At 45.3% G+C, this 27,625-nt stretch overlaps 1 protein-coding gene across 1 annotated transcript in view; it reads left to right on the top strand.

The window, feature by feature from the left end:
- Positions 1–27,563, top strand: part of LOC107298686 (dynein heavy chain 3, axonemal) — a gene marked incomplete at both ends in the record, with an annotated part of 43,828 nt that extends 16,265 nt beyond the window's left edge. The window contains 27 exons of the mRNA XM_029286597.1: positions 202–310; positions 975–1,088; positions 1,319–1,495; positions 2,087–2,178; positions 3,004–3,223; positions 4,460–4,594; positions 5,572–5,683; positions 6,454–6,695; positions 7,345–7,445; positions 7,642–7,747; positions 9,151–9,280; positions 9,911–10,150; positions 10,751–10,854; positions 11,758–12,052; positions 13,665–13,844; positions 14,951–15,074; positions 15,173–15,329; positions 16,196–16,339; positions 16,721–17,387; positions 17,919–18,084; positions 18,220–18,436; positions 19,373–19,555; positions 20,843–21,041; positions 21,842–23,983; positions 24,937–25,156; positions 26,084–26,328; positions 27,447–27,563. Of these exons, the coding sequence (XP_029142430.1) occupies positions 202–310; positions 975–1,088; positions 1,319–1,495; positions 2,087–2,178; positions 3,004–3,223; positions 4,460–4,594; positions 5,572–5,683; positions 6,454–6,695; positions 7,345–7,445; positions 7,642–7,747; positions 9,151–9,280; positions 9,911–10,150; positions 10,751–10,854; positions 11,758–12,052; positions 13,665–13,844; positions 14,951–15,074; positions 15,173–15,329; positions 16,196–16,339; positions 16,721–17,387; positions 17,919–18,084; positions 18,220–18,436; positions 19,373–19,555; positions 20,843–21,041; positions 21,842–23,983; positions 24,937–25,156; positions 26,084–26,328; positions 27,447–27,563 (6,938 nt within the window). The remainder of the gene's footprint in view (positions 1–201; positions 311–974; positions 1,089–1,318; positions 1,496–2,086; positions 2,179–3,003; positions 3,224–4,459; positions 4,595–5,571; positions 5,684–6,453; positions 6,696–7,344; positions 7,446–7,641; positions 7,748–9,150; positions 9,281–9,910; positions 10,151–10,750; positions 10,855–11,757; positions 12,053–13,664; positions 13,845–14,950; positions 15,075–15,172; positions 15,330–16,195; positions 16,340–16,720; positions 17,388–17,918; positions 18,085–18,219; positions 18,437–19,372; positions 19,556–20,842; positions 21,042–21,841; positions 23,984–24,936; positions 25,157–26,083; positions 26,329–27,446) is intronic.
- Between the last annotated feature and the right edge of the window lie 62 nt (positions 27,564–27,625).

Raw genomic sequence — 27,625 nt, 5'->3', positions numbered from 1 at the left:
TGACTGGATTCACACATTACACTAAGGTTAGGTTGAAGACAGCATAGCAGCCTGATTCACACATAATATAGCATCATAAGTCATGCACAATGATTGGGATAACGTGTCAACGTATGTGTACGTGAAGAGAGAGTGTGGGTGGGTCTCTGTATAGTTATGTATTTATTGATTTCTCTTTGTAATCTCGTTTCTGTGTCATAGGACGTTAATGGGAGCTTTGAAATTAAATCTAGGAGGAGCTCCTGAAGGACCGGCTGGTACTGGGAAAACAGAAACTACCAAGGATCTTGCCAAAGCTTTGGCTAAGCAGGTACCAAAAGAATCAAATATCACTTTCTCCTTTTCTTCGTTCTCTCTTCTACTTCTCCTCCTTCTCTCATCTCTCTCCTCCTCCTCCTCCATTTTTCTTTCTCTTCTTTTTCCTCTTTTCATCTTCCTCCTTCTCCTCCTCCTCCTCCTTCTCTTGCTCCTTCTCCTCCTCCTCCTCCTTCTTTTCCTCTTCCTCCTTCTCCTGCTTCTCCATGCGTTGATAGCCATTGGAGGGACGGGTTTATGTACACCTAACATTTGTGGGGTGTACAGACTTTTAGCTGCACTGATTGCAGTCTTGGCCTCTCAAGGGCAGTCTGTAAAATGCCCTCTGCAACTGTTGAGGGGAGGAGAAAGAAAACGTAAGCCTGACAAGATAGCTCAGACCAGGAAACAGACACCGTGTAGATCTAAGGCTACTTTTATTAGAACAGTTCTAGTAACAGAACTTTGCAATGAATAAATGAACGTGCCTCCTCTTTATCTTCCTATGAATCAGGAGGGTGCCTGCTTTAGATATTTTGATGAATCTCTTTCTGGACATGGGCTTATTGAGAATTTGTGTACCTGTAAAAGTTGCTGAGATTTGAAAAGTGTTGCCTTGACCTACCTACCTGCTGGGAAAAGTGGAAACTTACAATGAAATGTGTTGTTATGTGTTTTAGTGTGTGGTCTTCAATTGCTCAGACGGTCTTGATTACAAAGCGATGGGCAAATTCTTTAAAGGACTGGCACAGGCTGGGGCTTGGGCCTGCTTTGATGAGTTCAACAGAATCGAGGTAATTCACGCCTAGCATAAATAGCTGTTGTTATCTAAATCCTCTAACGCAGAGGTCTCCAATCTTGGCTACTTTAGAACTTGTGGACTTCAACTCCCAGAATTCCTTCAAGACTAGTCCACAAGTCTTGAAGTTGCCAAGGTGGGAGACCCCTGATCTAGATCGCCCTCTTCTTATATGGATTTCTATACTGGTTTAAAACAAAAGCTTTTATATCCTGATTTTCATAGGTTGAAGTGCTCTCGGTGGTAGCCCAACAGATCCTTAGTATTCAACAGGCTATTATTCGCAAGCTCCGGACTTTTCTCTTTGAAGGCACAGAAATTTCTCTTAATCCAACTTGTGCAGTATTCATCACGATGAATCCTGGGTATGCGGGCCGAGCTGAACTTCCTGATAACCTCAAGGTGAACCAATGGTCTTTCCTGATGAAGTTAAGAAACCACGATCGGAGGAAACAAAATAGAATACAGACATCCAAAGAGGAAGGAAGAGTTAGTTATATTTCAGGACCCTGGATAGTTCTTATGAAATACAGACCTTGCTCTCCCCAGTCTGATGCTCTTAGCAACTTTAAGATAGGTAGAATTTCTTAAATTCTTCTCCCAGAATTTCCTAGCCAGCATGAAAAACAAGCTGCCCTAGCATTTTTCTTTGAGCATCTTATTCCTCCAGATCTTTTGGATAGCTGAATGAAGCAGGGACTCATCATAGAGCTTGTCTTGAAATCCTCAAACCTCCCAGCCAATATATCTACAGCTAGAATCATAGTCATAGAATCCTAGGGCTGGAAGGGACCTTGAAGGGTTTCTAGTCTGACCCCCTGCTCAAGGCAGAAGCCTTATACCATCCAGTCAAATGATTGTCCGGTCTATTAGTGAATGTGTACTAGGACAAAATGCTGAAGGAATTTTATTGCAGGATTCATAAGGAAAAAAATGGAAATTTTCTCCTTTATGTTCTCTTCAGGATATGCTGTTATTTATTTGTTTTTAAAGGCTTTATTTCGAACAGTAGCCATGATGGTCCCAGACTATGCTTTGATTGGTGAAATTTCACTTTATTCGATGGGATTTCTTGATTCTAGAAGGTAAGTAAATTTATTGCTTTTTTTTTTAAAGACACATTTTCATACCCTTTTTGTCCCCTCTTCTTAGACATAAAAATCCCATCTGGGGATCTGAAATTTTAGAATCTAGTCAAAATGCTTAAATTATTATTTTGTGTCTTCAGACTTGTTTTCAAGTTCCTTCTTTCTAGCTACAGAGTCAATAGCACTATCTCTTTTGGGTGAATGAAATGTTAATAACAAACACAGTGATTCATTTCTGGTTTTTAATTGCAGCCACAGGCTAACGCAATCATAAATTCCAGTTGTTAGGACTGGAATTGCCTACGTCGTCCCATTAATAAGAAGAAAAATTAGTCATTAACATTGTTCTCATGTTTATAAATGATTCGGGAATGTTATATCCATTTTAGGCCTTTGCTGTTTTTTCTAACATTTTCATTGTAATGTTTCTAAACCACTATTTCATACTTGTATATTTGTTTTTGTTGTGCATTACCCTTTTTGTTGGGTTCAATTTTAGAAATAAGGAAATAAGTGCAGTGATATACGTAATGTCAGGCACGTAATAACTCAGATAAACTGACTTATTTCTAAAAACCTATGCACAGAATCTTCTCAACCAACAGTTAGTACCTGCTTGGAGTTAAATAAGGATCAATGGAATTCAAGGGAAGATGGAATTCGTTTACTTGTGACTATGTAGGGATGCTAGACTGATCCCTCTTTTAACTCCACCCCCAGTTTCCGCCACTCTTTCTCCTACATGTAGATACTGCATTTATCCTTCTTTCTCTGCTTGATATTGTGGTGTCAGGAATAAGAACAAATTCTTACCTTTTGCAGCCTTGCTCAGAAAATTGTTGCCACATACCGCCTGTGTTCTGAACAGCTGTCCTCGCAACACCACTATGATTATGGAATGCGAGCGGTCAAATCCGTCCTAACAGCAGCCGGGAATTTGAAACTGAAATACCCCACAGAAAATGAAAGTGTCCTGTTACTTAGAGCTCTGCTGGATGTTAACTTAGCTAAATTTTTGGCCCAAGATGTCCCTTTGTTTCAGGTAAGTTCGTCATTCGGATGATGGTAACACACATTTCTTTAATATAAAGCAGGGAATATGAAATGATTAGGAAATAATCGAAAGCAAAATATTCCTTTTTTTTTTTTTACATTTGTCCCTAAGCTGGAAAGTTGGTGCTCAGGGAGAGAGAACCTCCAATTCTTAAAACAAAGAAAATTGTTTTGTAAAGGAAAGAAATAGGACAGAAACATTCAAAGGAGCCACTAACTTGAAGAGAAGGGAGAAAAAGGCCCAGGGTGTAAATCCATGGAGCTATATTGGTTTATTTGCATCCCTTTATTATTTTTATAAATAACTCAAGGCAGTGAACATATCCAACACGCCTTCCTTCTCCTATTTTACCCACAACAATCACCTTGTAAGATGGGTTGGGCTGAGAGAGGGACTGTCCAAGGTCACCCAACTGACTTTCATGGCTAGGGTGGGACTAGAACTTGCAGTCCCCTAGTGATTGACCCAAAGTCACCCAGCCACCTTTCATGCTAAGTGGGACTAGAACTCACCATCTCCTGGTGACTGGTCCAGACTCACCTATTTGGTTTTCCTGTCTAAAATGGAACTAGAACTCAGAGTCTCCTGGTGATTGGCCCAAAGTTACCCAGCCAGCTTTCATGCTAAGTGGGACTAGAACTCACCATCTCCTGGTGTCTGGCCCAAACTCACCTACTCGGCTTTCCTGTCTAAAAATGGAACTAGAACTCAGAGTCTCCTGGTGATTGGCCCAAAGTCACCCAGCTGGCTTTCCTGCCCAAGGCAGGACTAGAACTCACAGCCTCCGAGATTCTAGGCTGGTGCCTTCACCCACTAGACCAGGGGTAGTCATCCTTGGCTCTTTTATGACTTGTGGACTTCAATTCCCAGAATTCCTGAGCCAGCTTAGCCAAGGTTGACTACCCCTGCACTAGACCAAACTGGCTCTCAATATATATTTCAATATATTGAAATGACAAAACTTTGAGGAAGTTGGTAGTGGCAAAACTTCTTCACAGGCTCGGCTTTCTAATTCTCTGCCATGACTCTACTTCTTTAACTTTTTTTTTGAATCTACCTGGGGATGAAGAACAGGGAGATGTATTTATTTATTTATTCTTAAATGCGTATGTCGCCTGACTCCTGATCATTTGCTAAATTTGGTACAAAACCTTGAAAATATAACTGTTCCTGGAAGTTCAGTTTTTCCAGATCTCTCTTTTTTTTTCTTCTTCTCTTCCACAGGGAATCATATCTGATTTATTTCCTGGAATTGTCCTTCCGCAACCTGATTATGTACTCTTCATCCAGGCACTGAATCAAAATATTGAGAAAATGAATCTTCAACCAGTTCCCTGGTTTATTGGGAAGATTATTCAGGTTCCTTTCGTTTTTTTCCCCTCTCTCCTTTTTAAAATATGAATTCCTGGCAAAGCAGTGAGGTGGAGATCAGTATCCACACCACAAATTTAACAGGGCGTCTAATCCAATGTTTCTGAACCTTAGCATGAGTCGACTTCAACTCCCAGAATTTCCCAATCAGTGTGGCTGACTGGGGAATTCTGGGAGTTGAAGTACACGCATCTTAAAGTTGCCACGGTTGAGAAGCAATGCTCTTAAGTGGAATTTTCCTCCAATGGGATTTTCCCATGTATTTTACCAGGAAACATAGATAAGGCAGGCTAGAAAAGTCAGCGCCCTCCTAACCATACCCAAGCACTCCGAGTTTGTTGGCGATGTCCATTTTCCTCTCTGAGTTCATGGTGACCTAACCCTAAACCTAAGTGGAATTTTCCTCCAATGGGATTTCCCCATGTATTTTACCAGGAAACATAGATAGGGCAGGCTGGAAAAGTCAGCGCCCTCCCAACCATACCCAAGCACTCCAAGTTTGTTGGCGATGTCCATTTTGCTCTATGAGTTCATGGTGACCTAACCCTAAAGACATGTACAGGTAATCCTCGACTTACCAACAGTTCATTTAGTGACTGTTCAAAATAACAATGGCACCGACAACCATGGCAGGTTGATCAAAATTCAGATGCTTGGCAACTGGCTCATAGTTATGACAGTTCCCATGTCTTGGGGTCATGTGATCTCCTTTTGTGACCTTCTGACAAGCAAAGTCAATGCGGAAGCCGGTTTCACTTCACAACTGTGTTGCCAACTTAACAACTGCAATTGATTCAATTGCAATTCTGATCGTAAGTCGAAGATATCTAGAACCGGTCTAGCAATCTGGAACAATAATAGAAATACGAAACTTTTCCTTAATCTCCAAGAAGTCTTTAACGCAGTTAGACCTGGATTTCCTATCAAGGTTTAAAACGATGCCTCTTATTTATTGCGCGTTACAGATTTATGAAATGATGATGGTGCGTCACGGCTTCATGATTGTGGGTGAACCAATGGGGGGCAAAACATTTGCCTATAAAGTGCTCGCTGCCGCCCTCGGGGATTTGAGCCACGGTGAGAGATCTAACGAATGACACTCGCTTTTGCGTTCACGTAGAAAATAAGATTCCCCTTGGGGAAAGAGCTACAAAAGGGAAAAAAAATCACCAAATAACAGGGACGTCCTAACTGCCCCTTCCATCACAAAGTCAGACCGTATCTTCGGATCAGATTTGTCCTCTGATTACAAACGACCTGAAATCTGTTTCTTAAAAAAGGGGGGAAAAACAGTGGGTTAAAATAATCCATTATTGGTCTGCACCAATTAAACAATTGCAAGAAATCCCTTCCCTTTAGCTAGGTCGGTGTTTCTCAACCTCGGCAACTTGAGGCCGTGTGGACTTCAATTCCCAGAATTCCCCAGCCAGCATGTTGAAGTTCACTTATCTTAAAGTTGCCAAAGTTGAGAAATTTTGTTTTAAAATGTTTCTTCCTCTCCTCTCCCTCCCTCCCTCTCTCTCCTCTCCCTCCCTCTCCTCTCCCCTCCTCTCCTCTCCCCTCCCCTCTCCTCCCTTCTCTCCTCTCCTCTCCCTCTCTTCTCTCCTCTCCTCCCTCCCCTCTTCCCTCCCTTTCCTCTCCTCTCCCCTCCCTTCTCTCCTCTCTCCTCTCCCTCTCTTCTCCTCTCCTCCCTCTCCTCTCCTCTCCCTCTCTCTTCTCTCCTCTCCTCTCCTCTCCTCCCTCTCTTGCCTCTCCTTCTCTCTCCTCTTCCTCCTCCTCCTCCTGTCCCTCCCTCCCTCCCTCCCTCCCTCCCCCCTCTATCCGTCTGTCTGTCTGTCTGTCTTTAGAACCATCAATGGAAGAGGTTGCTGTCGAATACAAAATTATCAACCCGAAAGCAATCACCATGGGGCAACTGTACGGCTGTTTTGATCCCGTTAGCCACGAATGGACAGACGGCGTTCTGGCAAACACTTTTAGGGAACAGGCTTCCTCCACCAACGAGGATCGAAAGTGGATTATTTTTGATGGGCCGGTGGATGCTGTTTGGATCGAAAACATGAATACCGTCTTAGACGATAACAAGAAGGTAATTGACATTCCCCCCCCCCCAGCTCTAACATAAGCCTCTAGGTTGCATTATCTAATTCAGCTGAATAACAGAAAGTGCTTTTTAGAAGCCAATACACTAATTTGATTTAGGGTCAAAAGCACTTAGCGGGTGCTGTTCGGCTGTTTTTTTTCTCCAATAGATATATTAGGGTAACTTTAGCGCTGTTTTTCCCACTAAAACATCTCGAAGTAATGAACCACTTTATTAAATGGACTTGAGAAATTGAGGTCAGGGATACACGCAAGCGCACACAGCTGGCAGCCCGGGTTCGAGACCTGAGCGCCACATGATGGGGCGAGCTCCCACTCCTTGCTCCATCTCCTGCCCACCTAGCAGTTCAAAAGGATGCAAATGCAAGTAGATGAATAGGTACCACTTCAGTGGGAAGGCAACAACATTCTGTGCACCTCGCTGTATAATTGTGTTGGCCACATCACCGCTGGAAATGTCTTCGGCCAAGAAATGGAGGGATGAGCACCGCCTCTTAGGGTTGGGGGCTCGACTGGACAGGGGAAAAGTTTACCTTTAGCTATAGCAGAAGTACCTGAGTGACACAAAGTTCTGCAGTTCTGTTGCAAACTCTGCTGCACGCGGGACTGAAGCTGCTTTTCTGTTTCCCTTGAAGTTGTGTTTGATGAGCGGGGAGATCATTCAGATGAGTGCAGAAATGAGCCTAATCTTTGAGCCCGAAGACCTTGAACAAGCTTCCCCAGCAACAGTTAGCAGGTAAAGCTGGCTAGCTGAATTCTTAAGGTCAGGATCATAGAGTTGGAAGGGAGCCTGGTCTTCTAGCCCATCCCCCTGTCTCCATGGCAGGAGATCCTGGACAAAGGGCTGCCAATCTTTTCTTGAAGGCCCAAGATTTCTTTTCTCCTCTTCACTAGCAAATCTGTGCAACTCAATTCTCTTTAATGTCTTCAAGGTGTGGCATGATTTACATGGAGCCTCATCAGCTGGGCTGGAAACCTTTGAAGGACTCTTACCTGAACAAGCTGCCTTCCAATCTGCAAGACGTGCACATAGAATTGGTGGGCCGGCTTTGATTTTATTTTCATCCTCGATACTCTAATATTGATGCGGAAGGGGGAATTTAAATTAAGGACTGTTCAGGTGTATTCCATTAGGTTCATTTGTGATTGATTTGTTTGGGAAAGGATTCTTGTGAGTCCCTTGTTGAGTTCCCAAGATCACTTGGGAACCGTGGAAGTGATTGCTTATTACTTCAACCATGCCAATAACTTGCAGACTTTCAATAACTAGTTTGAGAAGTAACTACAGTGGGCTTCTCTTTCTAATCTAGAACAGGGGTCCCCAACTTATGGTCTGTGCCCCAGTATTGGGCCATGGCCTCTTGGCCACTAGGCCACAGGAATAGCTGGTGAGTCCCCCTATTCGCGGTAGCACTGCCGTGCGGGCACTAGTACTCCCATTTGCACAGGCAGGGCGCTACCACTGCCACTAGCATCACGCAGCCGCCAGTGGCCTGTTTGCGCATGTGTGCAGGTGCCAGGGGCCCGCTTGCACAGGTGCACACTAGCACCACCGCTGTGTGCAGGCTGCGCACGTGCCCATTTCCGTGCTCCTCCCTTTCCTTCCGGGCCACCAAGCCGGACAGGTTGGGGAGCTCTGATCTAGAACCTTTAATGGTTTGGAAAGTTTTCAATAGTACCATACAATTTTTGTGCCAGTGGCACCTTGTGATCAAATTATCTAAAAATGCCTGAAGTGTCCCAAGGTTGGGGGTTTGGTTAGGTGAGGGAATCTCAAAGGTGTAGCTCCAAAGCCCTTTGAAACTTGGTCACATTGATAAACACTGGGAAAGTTTAGAGCAGGGGTAGGCAACCTTGGCTCTTTTATGACTGGTGGACTTCAACTCCCAGAATTCCTGAGCCAGCATGGCTCAGCTTGGAAACTCTCCCTTTCCCCTCAGCGTGGCTGGCTCAGGAATTCTGGGAGTTGAAGTCCACGAGTCATAAAAGAGCCAAGTTTGAAGACCCCTGGACTAGATCAGGGGTAGGCAACCGTGGCTCTTTTATGAGTCGTGGACTTCAACTCCCAGAATTCCTGAGCCAGCATGGGGAAACTATGGTCCTTTCATGACTTGGGGACTTCAACTCCCAGAATTCCTCAGCCAGCATGGCTCAGCTTGGAAACTCTCCCTTTCCCCTCAGCATGGCTGGCTCAGGAATTCTGGGAGTTGAAGTCCACAAGTCATAAAAGAGCCAAGGTTGCCTATCCCTGGTTTAGAGTGTCCTTAAACCTAGACAGGTTTTTTGTGTTCATCCAACCTTACACCTCAGATCCCCTCAGCCTGCTGCGCCAGACTCTTCTCGTCCTTTTCTCAGCTGCAGGAGAGTTTGGTTACCTGTTCAGGATAAACGTGACAGGTCCTGCCCTTCGGCCAATCTCTCCATTGGTTTGCTTCCTCCAGGTTGACGATCTTTTTATGTGGCTCGTTCAGCCCTCGTTGGAGTTTATTCGCCACCACTGCAAAGTCCTGGTTCAGACCTCTCCTATCCATTTGACCCACACTATGATGAATTTGTTTGATTCCTTGCTCGGTAAGGCGTCGTTTGTGCCTAGCGGCACCGCGAAACCGGAGAATCGTATTTATTTGTTTCCATGATCTGTTTGTTTATTGAATTGTTCCAGGTTGTTCCACTGGTTAATTGTTCTAACTGTCAGGAAATTTCTCCTTCGTTCTAGGAGATGGCTTCTCTCTTTGGTTAGCTTCCATCCGTTGCTTTCATGGCGATGGTGGGACTAGAATTTCCATTGCCTGGTGATTAGCCGAAGGTTACCCAGCTGGCTTGCATGCCTAAAGCAAAACCAGAACTCACCGACTCCTGGTGACTGGTCCCAAATCAGCCAGCTGGCTTTCATGGCTAAGGTGGGACTAGAACTCACTGTTGCCTAGTTGCCTAGCCACTAGACTAGACCAAACTGGCTAATTGCATGACAGCTTTGAAAGCAAGAAGGGCCACCCAAGGATGCTGCATTGGCCTTTGGGGCCCTAACGTGCTAAGGCAGTGTTTCTCAGCACCTGGTAACTTTTAAGAGATGTTGACTTCAGCACCCAGAATTCCTCTGCGCAGAAATGGGGAATCTATGTATGCTGGAAGCGTGTGGTTTCCCTCTTCTCGTCTCCCACTTTGCCGTTTTTTGGGTTCATCTTGTCTTCTTTTGTGCAGATGAAATCAGGGAGTCCAACGAGGAGGAACCGGGAGAGGCCATGTCCAGCCAGCAGATCACCTTGTGGCTCCAAGGCCTCTTCCTCTTCTCTCTGGTCTGGACCATCGGGAGCACAGTGAATGCCGAAGGGCGGAAGAAATTTGACCATTTTTACCGCAACCTTCTGATGGGAATGGAGGATGAGAACCCACGCCCCAAAAGCGTGAAGCTGACCAAAACCAACCTCTTTCCAGAAAGAGGTGAGTCTAGAAAACCCATTATTTAAAAAAAAAGGGATTTAGTTGGAAAAAATGTCAACTCCTCAGGCTGGGAAGGAATCACCTTGCAGTTCAGAATAACAGGGTTGGAAGGGACCTTGGAGGTCATCTAGTCCAACCCCCTGCTCAGGCAGGAGACCCTATACCATTTCAAACAAATGGCTGTCCAGTCTCTTCTTAAAAACTTCCAGTGCTGGAGCACCCACCACTTCTGGAGGCAGGTTGTTCCACTGGTTTATTGTTCTAACTGTCAGGAAATTCCTCCTTAGTTCTAGGTTGCTTCTCTCCTTGATTAGTTTTTATCCGTTGTTTCTTGTCCGGCCTTCAGGTGCTTTGGAGAATAGCTTGGCTCCCTCTTCTTTGGGGCAGCCCCTGAGATATTGGAACCCTGCTATCATGTCACCCAATCAATCAGAATAGAGCTGGAAGGGACCTTGGGGGGTCTTCTAGTCCAACCCCCTGCTCAAGCAGGAGACCCTATACCATTCCAGAGAAATGAAAGTCCAATCTCTTCTTAAAAACTTCCAGTGTTGGAGCATTCACAGCTTCTTAAATACCTTTTATTCCCTTCTTCACCATCAGGGTCTGTGTATGACTTTTATTTTCATAAACAAGCCAGCGGACAGTGGAACACCTGGATCGATTATATCACAAAGGAGGAGCAAGCGATTTCTGCTGGCGCAAAGGTAAAAGGGTTCTGCTTGTTTGTCAGCGTGATCAGGAAATGCCAATTTGGAAGTGTTTCTAACCTGAATCATGTCCCCTAAGAAGTGTAAACTGAATCATGTCCCCTAGGTATGAAATGACTCAGAGTCAGGCCCCAAGAACTGAAGAAAGACACGTAGAATTACTTCTGAGCAGTTTCCCTTATTGTTCTTCACCTAAGGACAGAATCTTGCCAAACTGAAGCATGACTATTAGCACCATAAAATACATACTTTGTGAATTATTACACAGCAGCCATCTTAACTCTCTTCCTCACAACCAGACTATCTAAACTTCGCTGTCTCTTGGTCTTCTGCAGCTCCTCCCTCCTGGGAATCCAGGCTACATTCCACCACACTCAGCCCATCTGCACTCTTCTCCTGCTCGCTCCATCCCACCAGTACCTTAAGCCATCTTCATCCCAAAAGTGTTTTTCCAAAAGGCAACTGGACTTTCTTGGTTTCTGTTTTTTTTCCCCTTGGAAACGTTTCGCTTCTCATCCAAGAAGCTTCTTCAGTTCTCTACGGGTGATCGAGAGAATCTCCCTAGACATTAAGCCATCTTAGGCTTCATTGTGGTTTATTGAATAAGCCAATTTGTGGCTTTGCAATGCAGGAGGCCAACTAGGTTCTGAAAAGACCCTGTAATTCAGGGGTCTTCAAACGTGGCAACGCTAAGACGTGTGGACTTCAACTCCCAGAATTCCTCAGCCAGCCCTAGCTGGCTGAGGAATTCTGGGAGTTGAAGTCCACAAGTCTTCAAGTTGCCAAGTTTGAAGACCCCTTCTGTAATCCTTCACGCCCTTGGTTTGGAATTAGATGACAAACATGGGAGAACTTTCTCCTGAGCATCTGAGTTCTCCCCCAACTCTCTCCTCATAACAGGTATCCGAGCTGATTATCCCCACCACGGAAACTGCCCGACAGTCCTTTTTCCTCAAAACCTACGTGGAGCACGAGATCCCTCTGCTGTTTGTGGGACCCACTGGGACAGGGAAATCGGCCATCACCAACAGCTTCCTGATCCAACTTCCCAAGACCAAATATGTCCCAAACGTCGTCAACTTCTCTGCCAGGACTTCCGCCAATCAAACCCAGGATATTATCATGTCAAAGCTGGACAGAAGACGGAAAGGACTCTTTGGCCCCACCTTAGGGAAAAAAGCTGTCGTCTTCGTAGGTGAGAGAAAAAGCTTGACCTTGTTTATTGTTTCTTTGAGATTGGGGAGTTTCTGGATGCACACCTTCTTCCTGTGTTTGCTTTCAACCAGGGTTGGCAAAGTCTGGATTGTATAAACTGTAAACCATGGCTTGCAGAAGTCAGTGGCTGAATTCAGCCATTGTGCTAAGCTAGGGGTAGGCAACCTTGGCTCTTTTATGACTGGTGGACTTCAACTCCCAGAATTCCTGAGCCAACCATGCTGAGGGGAAAGGGAGAGGTTTCCAAGCTGAGCCAAGCTGGCTTAGGAATTCTGGGAGTTGAAGTCCACGAGTCATAAAAGAGCCAAGGTGGCCTACCCCTGACCCAGCCAGCCAGGAATTCTGGGAGTTGAAGTCCACGAGTCATAAAAGAGCCAAGGTTGCCTATTCCTGATATAGGGTGCCATCCTGGCAGAGGAATTCTGGGAGTTGAAGTCCCCTCATCTTCCTAGTAACTCAGGGGTAGGCCACCTTGGCTCTTTTATGACTCGTGGACTTCAACTCCCAGAATTCCTGAGCCAACCATGCTGAGGGGAAAGGGAGAGGTTTCCAAGCCGAGCCATGCTGGCTCGGGAATTCTGGGAGTTGAAGTCCACGAGTCATAAAAGAGACAAGGTTGCCTACCGCTGTGCTAAGCTATAAGTTACAGCTGACTTGAAAAAAAAATCATACATAATAGGTCCGGGTCACTGGTATGAAAACCTAAAATATTTCAAACTTGCGTTAATCAAATGGCGAAGAATATAAATCCCAAAATGCAGTCTTCCGGGTTTTTAGACATCTTTTTTTTAAAATTTAAAATATATTATTTATTTATTGGATTTATATGCTGCTGGTCTTGCTATCAAGGGATTCTTGAGTGGCTTACAGCAAGGTAAACCCTTAAAAACCTCAAAAGAAAAAAAATGTTAACGTTCAGAATGAACAGAAATTAGCTAAGGAAGGAACATGTATACAATGGGGTGGAAACTCTTCTGTTAATCCACTCTGTCTCAATAAATCAGTGGTTCTCAACCTGTGGGTCGGGACCCCATTTGGGGTCGATCGACCATTTCATGCGGGTCGCCAAGCAAGGCTGTCCGCCATTTTTTTTGTCCGCCATTTTTTTTGTCCGCCATTTTTTTCCCCTTTTCCGGTGGGTGCCTTACCTCCCTTGGGCTGGGCCAGCTGGTGGTCGGCCTGCTCCATCTCTGCCGCTTGCCAGCTATGCCTCGGCCGGCGCAGGGGGCGGAACCACGCATGCGCGGCGCTCCCGGGCAGGGAAAGTCCTCGACTTACAACCAGTTGGGTAGTCCTCGACTTACGACCGGTTTAGTCCTCGACTTACGACCGGTTTAGTCCAACTTACGACCGGTTTAGTCCTCGACGTACGACCAGTTGGGGTCGCGGCATTAAAAAGGTTGAGAACCACTGCAATAAATACATTGATCAAATGTATCGATATACAGTAAACTGATAAATCAATATCCTTCCTAAATGGATCTAAAACCTCTCTGTGTTTTACCTCAATGTTACCAACCTTCTTCCTACAGCCGTGAAAAACAATATCTAGGTTTTCCCGGCTGTCTCAAGAGTAACTGTGTTTTTCCTAGATGATTTAAACATGCCAGCCAAGGAAATATATGGGGCTCAGCCCCCGATTGAACTCCTTCGGCAGTGGATCAATCACGGCCACTGGTACGATAAGAAAGATACTACAAGGTTGGATATAGTGGACGTCCTCTTCCTATCAGCCATGGGTCCTCCCGGTGGTGGAAGAAACGACATTACAGGTAGGGAGTGTGCTTCAGCTCAAGAAGACGCGGTTGGTCTAATAGGGTTGGACTAGAAGACCTTCAAGGTCCCTTCCAACCCTCTTATTCTATGTTCTAGTAGCAAATTTAGTTAATGGCTGGATTTCTAGCCAAAATGAGAATCCCAAGAAAGAAGACAGGGGCCCATTTTTTTTAATTTTGATTTGTTTTTAAGTCCCACCTTTATTTTTTATAAACAACTCAAGGCAGTGAACGTACACACCACTCCCTCCTATTTTTCCACAACTACAACCCTGTAAGGGAAAGAGGGATATCCTCTTGATTTTGGCCCTACTCTGCAGACCTCCCTACAGAATCGCTTAGAACATAGGATCATAGGGTTGGAAGGGACCTTAGAGATCTTCTAGTCCAACCCCCTGCTTGAGCAGGAGACCCTATACCATTTCGGACAAATTGTTGTCCAGTCCCTTCTTGAAAACCTCCAGTGATGGAGCGCCCACAACTTCTGGAGGCAAGCTGTTCCGCTGGTTAATTGTTCTCATGGACAGAAAACTTCTGCTTATTTCTAGGTTGCTTCTCTCCTTGAATGAGTTGCTTCTTATCTTACCTTCAGGGGCTTTAGAGAATAGGTCGACCCCCTCTTCTCTGTGACAGTTCCTCAAATATTGGAAGGCTTCTATCCTGTCCTCCCTAGTCCTTCTCTAGAAACACACTTGTTTAGACATGTACTTCGTGAGACAACACCTGGACTTCTCGTTACTACCTTCACAAGAATTGGGGGTACTGCTTTGGGACCAAGGGCCATGGGCTACAAGAGTTCTCTAGACTCATTGGTATGTCCCCCCTAATGCACCAGGTGTATAAATCACCTGGGACTTGTGGAGGGACAACTGTAGTTTAAGAAGAGTTTGCCAGTAGACTCAAATATCTGCCTAAGGTCCCCTAGAACAGGGGTCCTCAACCTTGGCCACTTTAAGACTTGTGGACTTCAACTCCCAAGAATTCCTCAGCCAGCTTTGCTTTGCTGGCTGAGGAATTCTTGGAGTTGAAGTCCACAAGTCTGCCCTAGAAGGAGGTGCAGAGCGTCCAATCCTATGATGTTCTCCTCTCCTCTGTGTTTCCAGGGCGCTTCCTGCGACATCTGAACATCATCTCTATCAGCTCTTTCGACGACGAAGTTTTAAACAAGATTTTCACTTCCATTGTCGACTGGCATTTCGGCAAAGGCTTCGAGGCCAGCTTTTTAAGGTGAGCATCTCCTTTCCAAGCTACATTGCTGGGTCCGTGGCGTTATATTATTCCAACTCATAATCACCTCTCTTTTTGGTTCTTTTTTTTTTGAAAAGGCTTGGCAAAATGCTGGTTCATGCAACGATGAATATCTACAAGCTTGCCATGGAGAACTTCCTCCCCACCCCTTCAAAATCTCACTATGTTTTTAATCTACGTGATTTCTCCCGTGTGATTCGAGGGGTGCTCCTGTGCCCGCATACACATTTACAGGTGTGTTCTTCTTCTCCTTCTCCTTCTCTTTTTCCTTCTCCTTTTCCTCTCCTTCTCCTCTTCTTCTCTTTCTCCTTCTCCTCTCCCTCTTCCTCCTCCTCCTCCTTCTATTTTACCACTTTGAGTGTCAAGGGAGATGCAAAGTTACGGTTCTTGCACTTCTGGCACCTCCATCGTTGTTATTTGATGCTGCTGTCGCATGTCCTTGATGCTGTCTTGCCGTCTTCTGAGTCTGCCTTGTGTCTTTTGGCCTTCTCTGTTTGTTATATGCCTTGTATGGTACAGAAACCCAAGACACAGCAAGGCAGGTCCTCTTTCCTTTTTAGTTTTTGTAACAGACATAAAACCAACGTTAGGCCTTCCTGCCTCAAAGTGATGGCTAAGCATCTTGCTACTTTTGTGTGGCTTGGGGGCTAGAGGAAATTTAGGGCACTGTAGGAAATGGCTTCCATTACTTTGGGCCCTGCATAGCTAATACCTGTTTGATCACCTGTACTAAAGACATTCTGATTGATTGAAGCAATGAGGTAGAAGGTGAGCAGACGAAGCTGGAGGGCAGAGTTAAACACATCATCAGTTTGAAATCATTGCGTTGCTACAAGAGATCCATCCCCTTGTGAATTCCATTGGCCATTATCTTCTAGTGCCAACATAGCTTGGCTGTTAGTTGACTAGATTCTTGGGTGTAGATAAGCAATGAGAAACTCTTCTATTTCTTCTACTCAACGATTGCTCCCAGTTATTTGCACCTGACAAGTGAGCAAAGAAGACCTGTTTGTATCTGTCTAATCTGTCCCCGATTTGATCTTACAGGTTGTTGTTTTTTTAAAAAAAATACCCCTCCCGTTCTTCCTTTCGTTTGGCAGGATGGAGAAAAACTGATCAGGCTTTGGATACATGAAGTATATCGAGTCTTTTACGACCGCTTGATCGATGCCGACGACAGAGAAGTGTTTTTTAATATGATGAAAGAAACAACCTCCGACTGTTTTAAACAGAGTGTCGATAAGGTGGGCCTCTTTAAAAAAGAGACAGCTGTTATTGGGGTGGCTGTGCTGAGGGGGACAGCGACAAGCCCTCATTACCGCACTCCCAGTTGTGCGGCTTGCTTTGCAGAGTCCAACAGAGAGAAGGAAATGTAGAGATGTGTTGATTCACTCCGTGGTGTAGCCCGTCCATTTGCTAAGACTCTAGGACAGGGGTCTTCAAACTTGGCCCTTTTATGACTTGTGGACTGGCTGCGGAATTCTGGGAGTTGAAGTCCACAAGTCATAAAAGGGCCAAGTTTGAAGCCCCCTGCTCTAGGAGGCAATGTAAAAATAATACGTAGCCCTTGACTTACGACCACGAATGCCCTATTGATCTAGGATCCTCTTCTGCTTTTTCCCCAGGTACTAAGCCATTTGTCTCGTACTGGCAAAATCACGGACAATAACATCCGGAGTCTCTTTTTTGGAGACTATTTCAAGCCGTCTAGTGATAAGAAGATATACGATGAGATCACAGACTTGCCCAAGCTGACATCGGTCATGGAGTACTACCTGGAGGAATTCAACAACATCAGCAAGGCACCCATGCCTTTGGTCATGTTTAAATTTGCCATTGAGCACATTTCCCGCATCTGTCGCGTCCTGAAGCAAGACAATGGACATCTGCTGCTGGTGGGCATCGGCGGGAGCGGCCGGCAGAGTGCCACCAAGCTGGGCACCTTCATGAACTCCTACGAGCTCTTCATGATTGAGATCACCAAGTTCTACGCCATGAATGAATGGCGAGAGGACGTTAAGAAGGTCATGTTGCAATCGGGGGTGGCCAACAAGAGCACGGTCTTCTTGTTTTGCGACAACCAGATCAAAGACGAGTCTTTCGTGGAGGACATCAACATGCTTCTGAACACGGGGGATGTGCCTAACATTTTTGCCGCAGACGAGAAGGCGGACATTGTGGAGAAAATGCAGAGTGCGGCGAGGACGGAAGGGAGAAGAATCGAAGCCACACCTTTGGCCATGTACAACTTTTTCATTGAGCGTGTGAAGAAAAATCTACACATTGTTCTAGGTATGGGTAGTTCTAGGGCCTTTGGATTCAAGAAAAAACTACACATGGTTCTAGATATGTCTAGGTCTGGAGCCTTTTAGTTCAGCATCTCAAGAAAAATCTACATGTTCTAGGTTAGTTCTAGGGCATCTCAACAAAAACCTACTAATTATGTCTAGGTTTAGACCCTTTTGATTCAGCATCTCAAGAAAAAAAATACCCTACATTTAGAGAGGATACATCAATTTTTAATTGAGTGTCTGAAGCTAAAATGATACTTAGATATGGGTAAAGCTGTTTATTGAACACATTGTGGGGAAAAAATGCCTTGGCTGTATTTGTCAACATGACAAATGTTGGCTAAGTTCAACCATGGCTTCCTTAGTTATGAAGCCTGTTTCTTTTTCAGCCTAATTTCTGTAAATGTGACCAAGTTGGCTGTGGGAGTTGGGGGGGAGGGGTTGTGATCCAACACCTTCAATCAACTAGATCAAGAAACATGCTAACAATGGATTCAGGAGATCTGAAGAAGGACGATCCTCTCTTTTTCAGCCATGAGCCCCATTGGAGATGCATTCCGGAATCGTTTACGGATGTTCCCCTCACTGATCAATTGTTGCACTATTGACTGGTTCCAGAGATGGCCCACAGATGCTCTGGAAATGGTTGCCAACAAATTCTTAGAAGACGTCAAGTTGGAGGATGAAATAAGGAAATCGTACGTTATAAAATGTCTATAGAATTGTTTTCCCTTTCCCTTCCTCTTTTTCTCATTTTCACAGACAAAATCTGTTTTTTTTTTTACCCCCACGATCCCATTAACTACATCTAACTTGTCAATGTTTTCCTGTAGGGTTGTCTTCATGTGCAAGTATTTTCAAGAGAGCGTAAGGGAACTCTCGGTCAGTTTTTACAACATTCTTCGAAGGCACAACTATGTCACTCCCACATCCTACCTGGAATTAATCCTGACTTTCAAGACCCTACTCAATGCCAAGCGGCACGAAGTGGACATGATGAGGAACCGCTACCTCGTAGGCCTTCAGAAACTCGACTTTGCAGCTTCCCAAGTACGTTGGGGCTTGGCTTACTAGCAAAGGAATAGTAGTTAATGGTGGTTCTCGTCAGAAGCCAAGATTTGTGGCTTACTCTGGCCACCTAGCCAGTTTGCTCCCACTTTGCATTCTTCCTATAAGCAGGCCAAAGGAATCGGGAAGGACAGCTTATTGTGAGCTGGGATTGTGATTCATTTGGTCTAAAGAAATGAGGACTATAAATTAAGATTAAAGTCTAGCCTGTTGGCTTCACATCCCTTCCACAAGCTGGCTCAGTGTAGCTGTGTTTGAAACTCAAGTCCCCCATCCCCAAATAGCACTTAATTGTCTATCTTTAGCCCCCATGCCCAAGACTGCCCCCAATTATCCATGGACCCATCCATCCATCCTTTACCATCTGTCTGTCTGTCTGTCTGTCTGTCTGTCTGTCTGTCTGTCTGTCTGTCTGTCTGTCTGTCTGTCTGTCTGTCTGTCTGTCTATCCATCATCCATCCATTATTTATCCATCCATTATCTACCTGTCTGTCCGTCTGTCCATCCATCCATATCCATCCATCCATTATCTGTCTGCCTGTCAATATCTGTCTGTCTGACTGTTCGTCCATCCATCCATCCATCCATCATTTATCATCTATCCATCCATCCATTCATATCCCTCTATCCATCCATTATCTATCTGTCTGTCAATATCTGTCTGACTGTCCGTCTATCCATCCATCCATCCCTTATTTATCTATCCATCCATAATCTGTCTGCCTGCCTGCCTGCCTGCCTGCCTACCTACCTACCATCTATCTATGCAGTAAAACTGACTGAATATGTAATAGACAAGGCAATGTTGAAATCTGTAATTCTGGGCATTGAAATCCACGCATCTTCAAGTGGCCACGATTGAGAACTCCTGCTTTACTGTGTCCAGCTTGGTCTTCTTCTCCGGGTGATCTCTTGCAGGTTGCAGTCATGCAGGTCGAGCTGACAGCCCTGCAGCCTCAGCTGATTGAAACCTCGGCAGAGACCGAGAAAATGATGCTTCACATCGAGAAGGAAACGGCCGAGGTCGACGCCAAGAAGGAGCTGGTGGCTGCGGATGAACAGGAGGCCAACGAAGCCGCTGCTGTGTCCCAAGGGATAAAGGTAATTTCTTCTGGATATCGGTGCCCCATCAGAGCACCGTTCTTCCCACAATGCAATAAAGAAACCATGGTTTCTTGAAGCATTATTTATTGAATCAGTTAGCCAGGCTTGTACCTAATGCATGTAAAGGTTGTCCCCACTTACCAACTGCAGCTGGGACAGGCAGCTCTGTCGCTAAGTGACATAGTCATAAAGTGAAACGCCCATGACTGTGCTGACTTAACAATGGCAGTTGGGGTAGCCCTGATTGCTGTCATTAAGCGAATCACAAGTCGTAAGTGCCAAATGCCCGAGTTGAGATCGTGACTGCAGGGACCCTGCGTTGTTTGTAAACCTACTTTTTCGGCACCGTCGTCTCTTTGAACAGTCACTGAATGAGTGGTCTGTAAGCGAGGACTACCTGTAAACTCTGGATTATAAACCACAGTACAGCTAGGTGGCAGCACCGAATTAACTATAGTTGATCTTAAAAAGCTAAGCAGAGTAGGCGCTGGTTAATAATATTTCCTTGCTTTCTTGGAAGGAAGACATAGCAAACTCTTTGTCTAAGAAAGCTAGAAGACTGGATCTATGAAGTTAACAAGTTAGAGATTTATAAATCCAGTGTTTTGATACATGTTTTGCTCATGATGATTCTGGTTTAACATGGAGCAATGCTTAATGCAAAGAAGGACCAGGGGTAACATGATAGCAGTCTTCCAATATTTGAGGGTCTGCCACAAAGAAGAGGGAATCAATCTATTCTCTAAAGCACCAGAAGGCCAGACAAGAAGCAGTGGATGGAATTTAATCAAGGAAAGAAGCAACCTAGAACTAAGGAGGAATTTCCTGACAGTGAGAACAATTGATCAGTGAAACAACCTACCTCCAGAAGTTGTGAATGCTCCAACACTGGAAGTTTTTAAGAAGAGACTGGACAGCCATTTGTCTGTAATGGAATAGGGCTTCCTGTTTGAGTTGGGGGGTTGGACTAGAAGACCACCAAGATCCCATCCAACTCTGTTATTCTGAACTGCAATGTGATTCCTTCCCAGTCTGAGCAGTTGAGGTCTTTTCCAGCTAAATCCCTTTTTTTAAATAATGGGTTTTATCTAGACTCACCTCTTTCTGGAAAGAGATTGGTTTTGGTCAGCTTCACATTTTTGGGACAAGGGTTCTCATCGTCCATTCACATCAGAAGGTTTCGGTAAAAATGGTCAGGATCCCTTCCAACTTTGTTATTCTCTTAATGTTGACTGCACACGTAAAAAGGTAGCTGAGCATGGTGGTTCTTGTATGTGATTGCAGGAAGAATGCGAGGGGGACCTGGCAGAGGCCATGCCAGCTCTTGAGGCTGCCCTTTCAGCTCTGGACACCTTGAACCCTGCGGATATTTCTCTTGTCAAATCCATGCAGAATCCCCCAGGGCCTGTCAAACTCGTCATGGAGAGCATTTGTGTCATGAAAGGGATAAAACCAGAAAGGAAGCCAGATCCTTCTGGAAGTGGTAATCACAATAATGATAATAATAATGATGATTTTGCAAAAGGACAACTTCTGTATTGCTGGAGTAATATTACCGAGTGGTAGAATATATTCATTTTGCTGCTCTTGGGTTATCAGTATCTCCTATTATCGCCTTCACGTTCAGAAATTGCTGACTGCTGAAGCATTCTTTCAAAGAAAGCTGAAGACTTATTTCCTATATTAGATGCTCTGCAGATTTCCCTTATCTTGTTCAACATTTATATACTACCAAAACTCTTGTTGTCACGACTGTTAATTGGGTGAAACAGCGCATCACAGGGCAATAATTTTTGAAATAATTTTTGAGCCCGGGTAGCTCAAATGGGCTAACTTACAGCATCTGGAACCCATGGCTTTGGAGGGGATGAAATATGGAAAGCTGTGGCTGATTCGGTACTACTGGCTGCTGCTGTGGTTATGTGATCTTCATTTTCAATATTCTGTGACAATTTCCCAGCCAATCTCATAATCCCTTGCTCCCTCTCCCATCCAGCAGCAGTCACTTACCTGACTGCTGGGAAGAGAAGGCTAGGGAAGGGAAGGGGAGGAGGAGGAAGGAAGGAAATAAGATCTCTGATGCTCCCTGCAAGATTCCCAGAAGGAATGGGGAAGCCAACAGGAAATCAGAAATCATCCCACTTCCCCTGCTTTTTCGCCCACCTGTGGTCATTCTCTTTCTCTGTTTAGAAAAGGAAATATCACTGTAACAATGACCCAATGGTGCACAGGTTGTCTAGTATTAAACGCGTGCATGTTTATGTGTTCTGTTGTGAAATGCAGGTAAAATGATTGAAGACTATTGGGGAAGTTCTAAAAAGGTCCTGGGTGATCTGAAATTCCTTGAGGGCTTGAAGTCATACGACAAAGATAACATTCCCGCAGTCGTAATGAAGAGAATCAGAGAGAGGTTTATCAACCATCCCGATTTCCAGCCTGCCGTCATAAAAAACGTCTCTTCAGCCTGTGAAGGCTTATGTAAATGGGTGAGGGCCATGGAAGTCTATGACCGGGTCGCCAAGGTCGTCGCCCCCAAGCGGGAACGTCTCCGAGAGGCCGAGGGCTTGCTCGACATCCAGATGCAGAAACTCAACACGAAGCGTGCGGAGCTGAAGACCTTGATGGACCGTCTCCAAGCTCTGAATGATGAGTTTGAAGAGATGAATAACCGGAAGAAAGAGCTCGAGGACAACATTGAGATATGCTCCCAGAAGCTGGTACGAGCCGAGAAACTGATCAGCGGATTAGGAGGCGAGAAGGAGAGGTGGACCGAAGCCGCTCGCCTGCTGGGGATCCGCTACACGGATCTGACGGGTGACGTCTTGCTGTCTTCGGGGACAGTGGCTTATCTGGGGGCCTTCACCGTGGATTACCGCCAGGAATGTCAGCAGAAGTGGCTGGCCTTATGCAAGGAGAAAGATATCCCTTGCTCAAACGATTTCAGCCTGAGTAATACTTTAGGGGATCCGGTCAAGATCCGTGCCTGGCAGATTGCAGGTTTGCCTATCGATTCCTTCTCGATCGATAATGGCATCATCGTGTCCAACTCGCGGCGGTGGGCTCTCATGATCGACCCTCAAGGGCAAGCCAACAAATGGGTCAAAAATATGGAAAAGGGCAACAAATTCTCGGTCATCAAATTATCCGACACCAATTACGTCAGGTCCTTGGAGAACGCGATCCAGTTTGGAACGCCGGTCCTCCTTGAAAACATTGGCGAGGAACTGGACGCTTTCCTGGAGCCCGTTCTGCTGAAGACAACGTTCAAGCAGCAGGGAGTCGAGTATATGAGACTCGGGGAAAACATTATTGAATTCTCCAGAGACTTCCGGTTTTACATCACCACTCGTTTGAGGAACCCTCATTACCTCCCTGAAGTGGCGGTGAAGGTTTGCCTGCTCAATTTCATGATTACGCCTCTCGGACTTCAAGACCAGCTTCTGGGAATCGTGGCCGCCAAAGAAAAACCGGAACTGGAAGAGAAGAAGAATAAACTGATTGTTGAGAGTGCAGCTAACAAGAAGCAGCTGAAGGAAATTGAAGATAAGATCCTGGAAGTCCTCTCCAAGTCAGAAGGAAACATCTTAGAAGACGAGACGGCCATCAAAGTTCTCTCCTCCTCCAAGGAGCTGTCTGAAGAAATCTCTGAGAAACAAGAAATTGCTACCATAACTGAGATGGAGATTGATGCTACTCGGATGGGGTACAAGCCTGTGGCCGTCCATTCCGCCACGGTCTTCTTCTGCATTTCTGACCTGGCCCACATTGAGCCCATGTATCAGTATTCCTTGATATGGTTCATTAACCTCTATGTCCAGTCGCTCGCCAACAGCAAAAAAAGCGATATCTTGGAGGAAAGAATTGAACACATCATTGACCACTTCACCGTGAGCACCTACAATAATGTCTGCCGGTCCTTGTTTGAAAAAGACAAGCTACTTTTCTCCCTCCTTCTGACCATCGGGATTTTGAAAGGGAAGAACGAAGTAGACGATGAAGTCTGGCGTTTCTTATTGACCGGAGGGGTGGCCCTAGAGAACCCCTACCCCAACCCCGCCTCCGAGTGGCTGAGCGACAAAGCTTGGGCTGAGATTGTCCGTGCTTCGGGCCTCGAAAACCTCACCCACTTGATGGATCACCTTGAGTCCCACGTCCAGGCCTGGAAAGCGATTTATGATTCCGCTAAGCCTCATGAAGAAGTGTTCCCCGGCGGGTGGAATAAGCTGAGGGGTCTTGACCGCATGGTGGTGCTCCGGTGTTTGCGACCGGATAAAATTATCCCAGCCACCCAACAATTCATCATGGAGAAGATGGGGAGGACCTACATTGAACCCCCAACCTTCGATCTAGTTGGAAGTTACAATGACTCCAATTGCTGTGCCCCCTTGATCTTCGTACTGTCCCCCGGAGCGGATCCCATGGCAGGTGAGATTAGAATTCAGTACCACTCAATTCAATTCTGATTGGACTTTTGTTGGTGACAAGGAAGGAAACTAGGATCTCTCTCTGTACCCCAATTGCAGTCCTACCTCAGAGTGTGGTCACAGATGCCAGTTTGATTCAGAACAAAATTGTATGTGTTATTTGTTTTATTTATTGAACACATTATATAGCTGGCCCAGCGCACACATAGGAAACTCCTGGTGTTTACAGCATTTAAAAAAATGCACCATAGGACAAAACCCGTAGCCCCCCACACTCCATTCCCCATGGTAGCAACAACACAATCAAATCAGCCACTTGATTGACTTTTGGGAAAAGCAACAGGGGAGAACGATGTTCCATTAAAAAGGAGCCACCACTGAGAAGGCACTCTTTTGTGGCCTCACCAGATGTATATCCCTAATCGATGAAACTGTAGCATGCCCTGCCTTCCCATTCTGAAGACCCCTGACCTAATTGAACAAGAGAGCTTCATAGAATAAGCTCCTGAATTGGATTTGCCAAACATCTATGACAGGGGTCTTCAAACTTGGCCCTTTTATGACTTGTGGCCTTCAACTCCCAGAATTCCTCAGACAGCGTGCCTGGCTGAGGAATTCTGGGAGTTGAAGTCCACAAGTCATAAAAGGGCCAAGTTTGAAGACCCCTGATCCATGACTATCATCCTGTTTCCTTTGAGGATCGGTGGACAGAAAGAGGCACCCTCTCTAGCAAGGGTGGACACCCCTGCACCCATCAGAGGTTATTGAACCCCAGTTCCAGCAGCCTTGATCAACATGGCCAATGTTGGAGGAGGACAATGTTCAGCAACTTTGGAAGTTCTCACATTTTTGCTTATGGGGATGGTGTGCATGCTTTAAAAAAAAAAAAAAAAAAAATTAGCCCTGTCTCTTTAAAATGACCCACACATTTATTGAGTTGTGTTTCTTGACCAGGTTTGCTGAAGTTTGCTGATGATCTTGGAATGGAGAACATCCAGACCATCTCTTTGGGACAAGGACAAGGCCCCATCGCAGCCAAGATGATCAATCAGGCAATCAGTGCTGGAACTTGGGTTGTGTTGCAGAACTGCCACCTGGCCACCAGCTGGATGCCCGCTTTGGAAAAAATCTGTGAGGAAGTCATCGTGCCTGAGAATACCCACACCAAATTCAGGTAAGAATTTAACTTGAGTCTCTTCTCCATGGGACCTGGATGTAGTAGATCAGTGGTTCTCAACCTTTTTAATGCTGCCACCCCAACCGGTCATAAGTCGAGGACTAAACCGGTCGTAAGTCGAGGACTAAACAGGTCGTAAGTCGAGGACTACCCAACCGGTCGTAAGTCGAGGACTTTCCCTGCCCGGGAGCGCCGCACATGTGTGGTTCCGCCCCCTGCGCCGGCCGAGGTGTAGCTGGCAAGCGGCAGAGATGGAGCAGGCTGACCACCAGCTGGCCCAGCCCAAGGGAGGTAAGGCACCCGCCGGAAAAGGGGGAAAAAATGGTGGACAGCCTTGCTTGGCGACCCCCATGAAATGGTCGATCGACCCCAAATGGGGTCCCGACCCACAGGTTGAGAACCACTGTAGTAGATGGATTGAGATCTTTTCACAAGCATATTAGTAGCACGGGAGGAAGGAAGCATAATTTCTCAGTCCTATCTCTCTTTCATCAGGCGCTTAGTTAAAAGCTCTTTTTTAAATTAGCCTGCTAAAGAAAACATGGAAATCCTAAACAAAGCTAATTTAATTTGGGGGAGGGAAGAGGGACATTTACAACACAACTCTACCATGATTTCAACACGGAAAGAGTTTGTGAGACTCCACGAGAATTGTTTCATCAACCCAGTTTAACAAAATCACAGAGTTGGAAGGGACTTGGAGATCTTCTAGTCCGGGGTCTTCTAGTCCCCCCCCCCGCTTATGCAAGACATTGTACAGCAGACTGGCTGGGGAATTCTGGGAGTTGAAGTCCACAAGTCTCAAAAGTGGCCAACATTGGACACCCCTGCCCTATATCATTCTGGACAAGTGGCTGCCCAATCTCTCCAACATCCAATGACGGAGCCCCATGACGTCTGAAGGTTTCTCTTCTTGTTTCTTAGGTTGTGGCTGACCAGTTACCCGTCGGAAAAGTTTCCGGTCAGCATCCTCCAAAATGGGATCAAAATGACCAACGAGCCACCCAAAGGAGTCCGTGCGAACCTCCTCCGCTCCTACCTCAATGACCCGATTTCCGATCCCGCCTTCTTTAGCAGCTGTGACAAAAAGGAAATCTGGCACAAGATGCTGTTTGGGCTCTGCTTCTTCCACGCCCTGGTGCAAGAACGGAGGAACTTTGGTCCGCTGGGTGAGAAGGGGAATCCGGTGGCTCTTCCCGGTTGCATTGCTGTTGTCCCACTTGAATGGCCTGAAGGCTCCTTAGAATAGAATTAGAAGAGAAGAGAAGTGAAGAGAATAGAGAATAGAGTAGAATAAAAAATAGAATAGAATCGAGTAGAGTAGAGTAGAGTAGAGTAGAGTACAATACAATACAATACAATACAATACAATACAATACAATACAATACAATACAATAGGAGAAAATAGAATAGAATAGAGAAAATAGAATAGAGAAGAGGAGAAGAAAAGAGAAGAGGAATAGAATAGAGAATAGAAGAGGAGAAGAGAAGAGAGTAGAATAGAGAACAGAAGAGAAGAGAATGGAAGAGAAGAGAGTAGAATAGAATAGAATAGAATAGAATAGAAGAGAAGAGAAGAGAAGAGAAGAGAAGAGAGTAGAATAGAGAATGGAATGGAATGGAATGGAATGGAATAGAATAGAATAGAATAGAATAGAATAGAATATCTTTATTGTCATTGTGTAACTCACAATTAAATTAAATGCTTTCTGTAGTGGCGCAGTTGTTACAATGCAGGCTGACTCTGCTCAATGCCAGGAATTCGATCCTGACTGGCTCAAGGTTGACTCAGCCTTCCGTCCTTCCGAGGTTGGTAAAATGAGGACCCAGATTGTTGGGGGCAAGAGGCTGACTCTTTAAACTGCTGAGAGACAGCTGTAAAGCACTATAAAGCGGTATATAAGTCTAAGTGCTATTGCTATTGCCACTGACTCAGCCTTCCATCCTTCCAAGGTGGGTAAAATGGGGACCCAGATTGTTGGGGGCCATAGGCTGACTCTGTAACCCCCTTAGAGAGGGCTGTAAAAGCACTGTGAAGCGGTATATAAGTCTAAGTGCTATTGCTATTGCTACTTCCTTTTTGACAGATGCTTTCCTGCCCGTGGCACTTTCGCCTAATAAGAGTTTCTCCCGAGAGAGAAGAACCATGTCATACAAATATATCCCTATCCCCTAGCAATAAAAACTATTGATTATAGCATCATTTTAAGGTTGCATTTCATCAGACAGGTCAGAATCAGTCTTTCTTATTTGTTTTCTTTTTTTTTCTTCTCCTGAACTGGACAGGTTGGAATATTCCGTATGAATTCAACGAATCTGATCTTAGAATCAGCTTGAGGCAAATTCAGATGTTTCTGAACGAATATGAAGAAACTCCATTCGAAGCTCTAACTTATCTTACAGGTACAGGGCCTACCCTGTGACTTGGTTTGCACATGACGGTTAAGACCCGATCTGTTGTGCCC

This window comes from Protobothrops mucrosquamatus, unplaced genomic scaffold (genome assembly GCF_001527695.2).
Source record: "Protobothrops mucrosquamatus isolate PMUCROS unplaced genomic scaffold, P.Mucros_1.0 scaffold4196, whole genome shotgun sequence".
Lineage (NCBI taxonomy): Eukaryota > Metazoa > Chordata > Lepidosauria > Squamata > Viperidae > Protobothrops > Protobothrops mucrosquamatus.
This window is presented reverse-complemented; position numbering and strand designations above follow the sequence as displayed.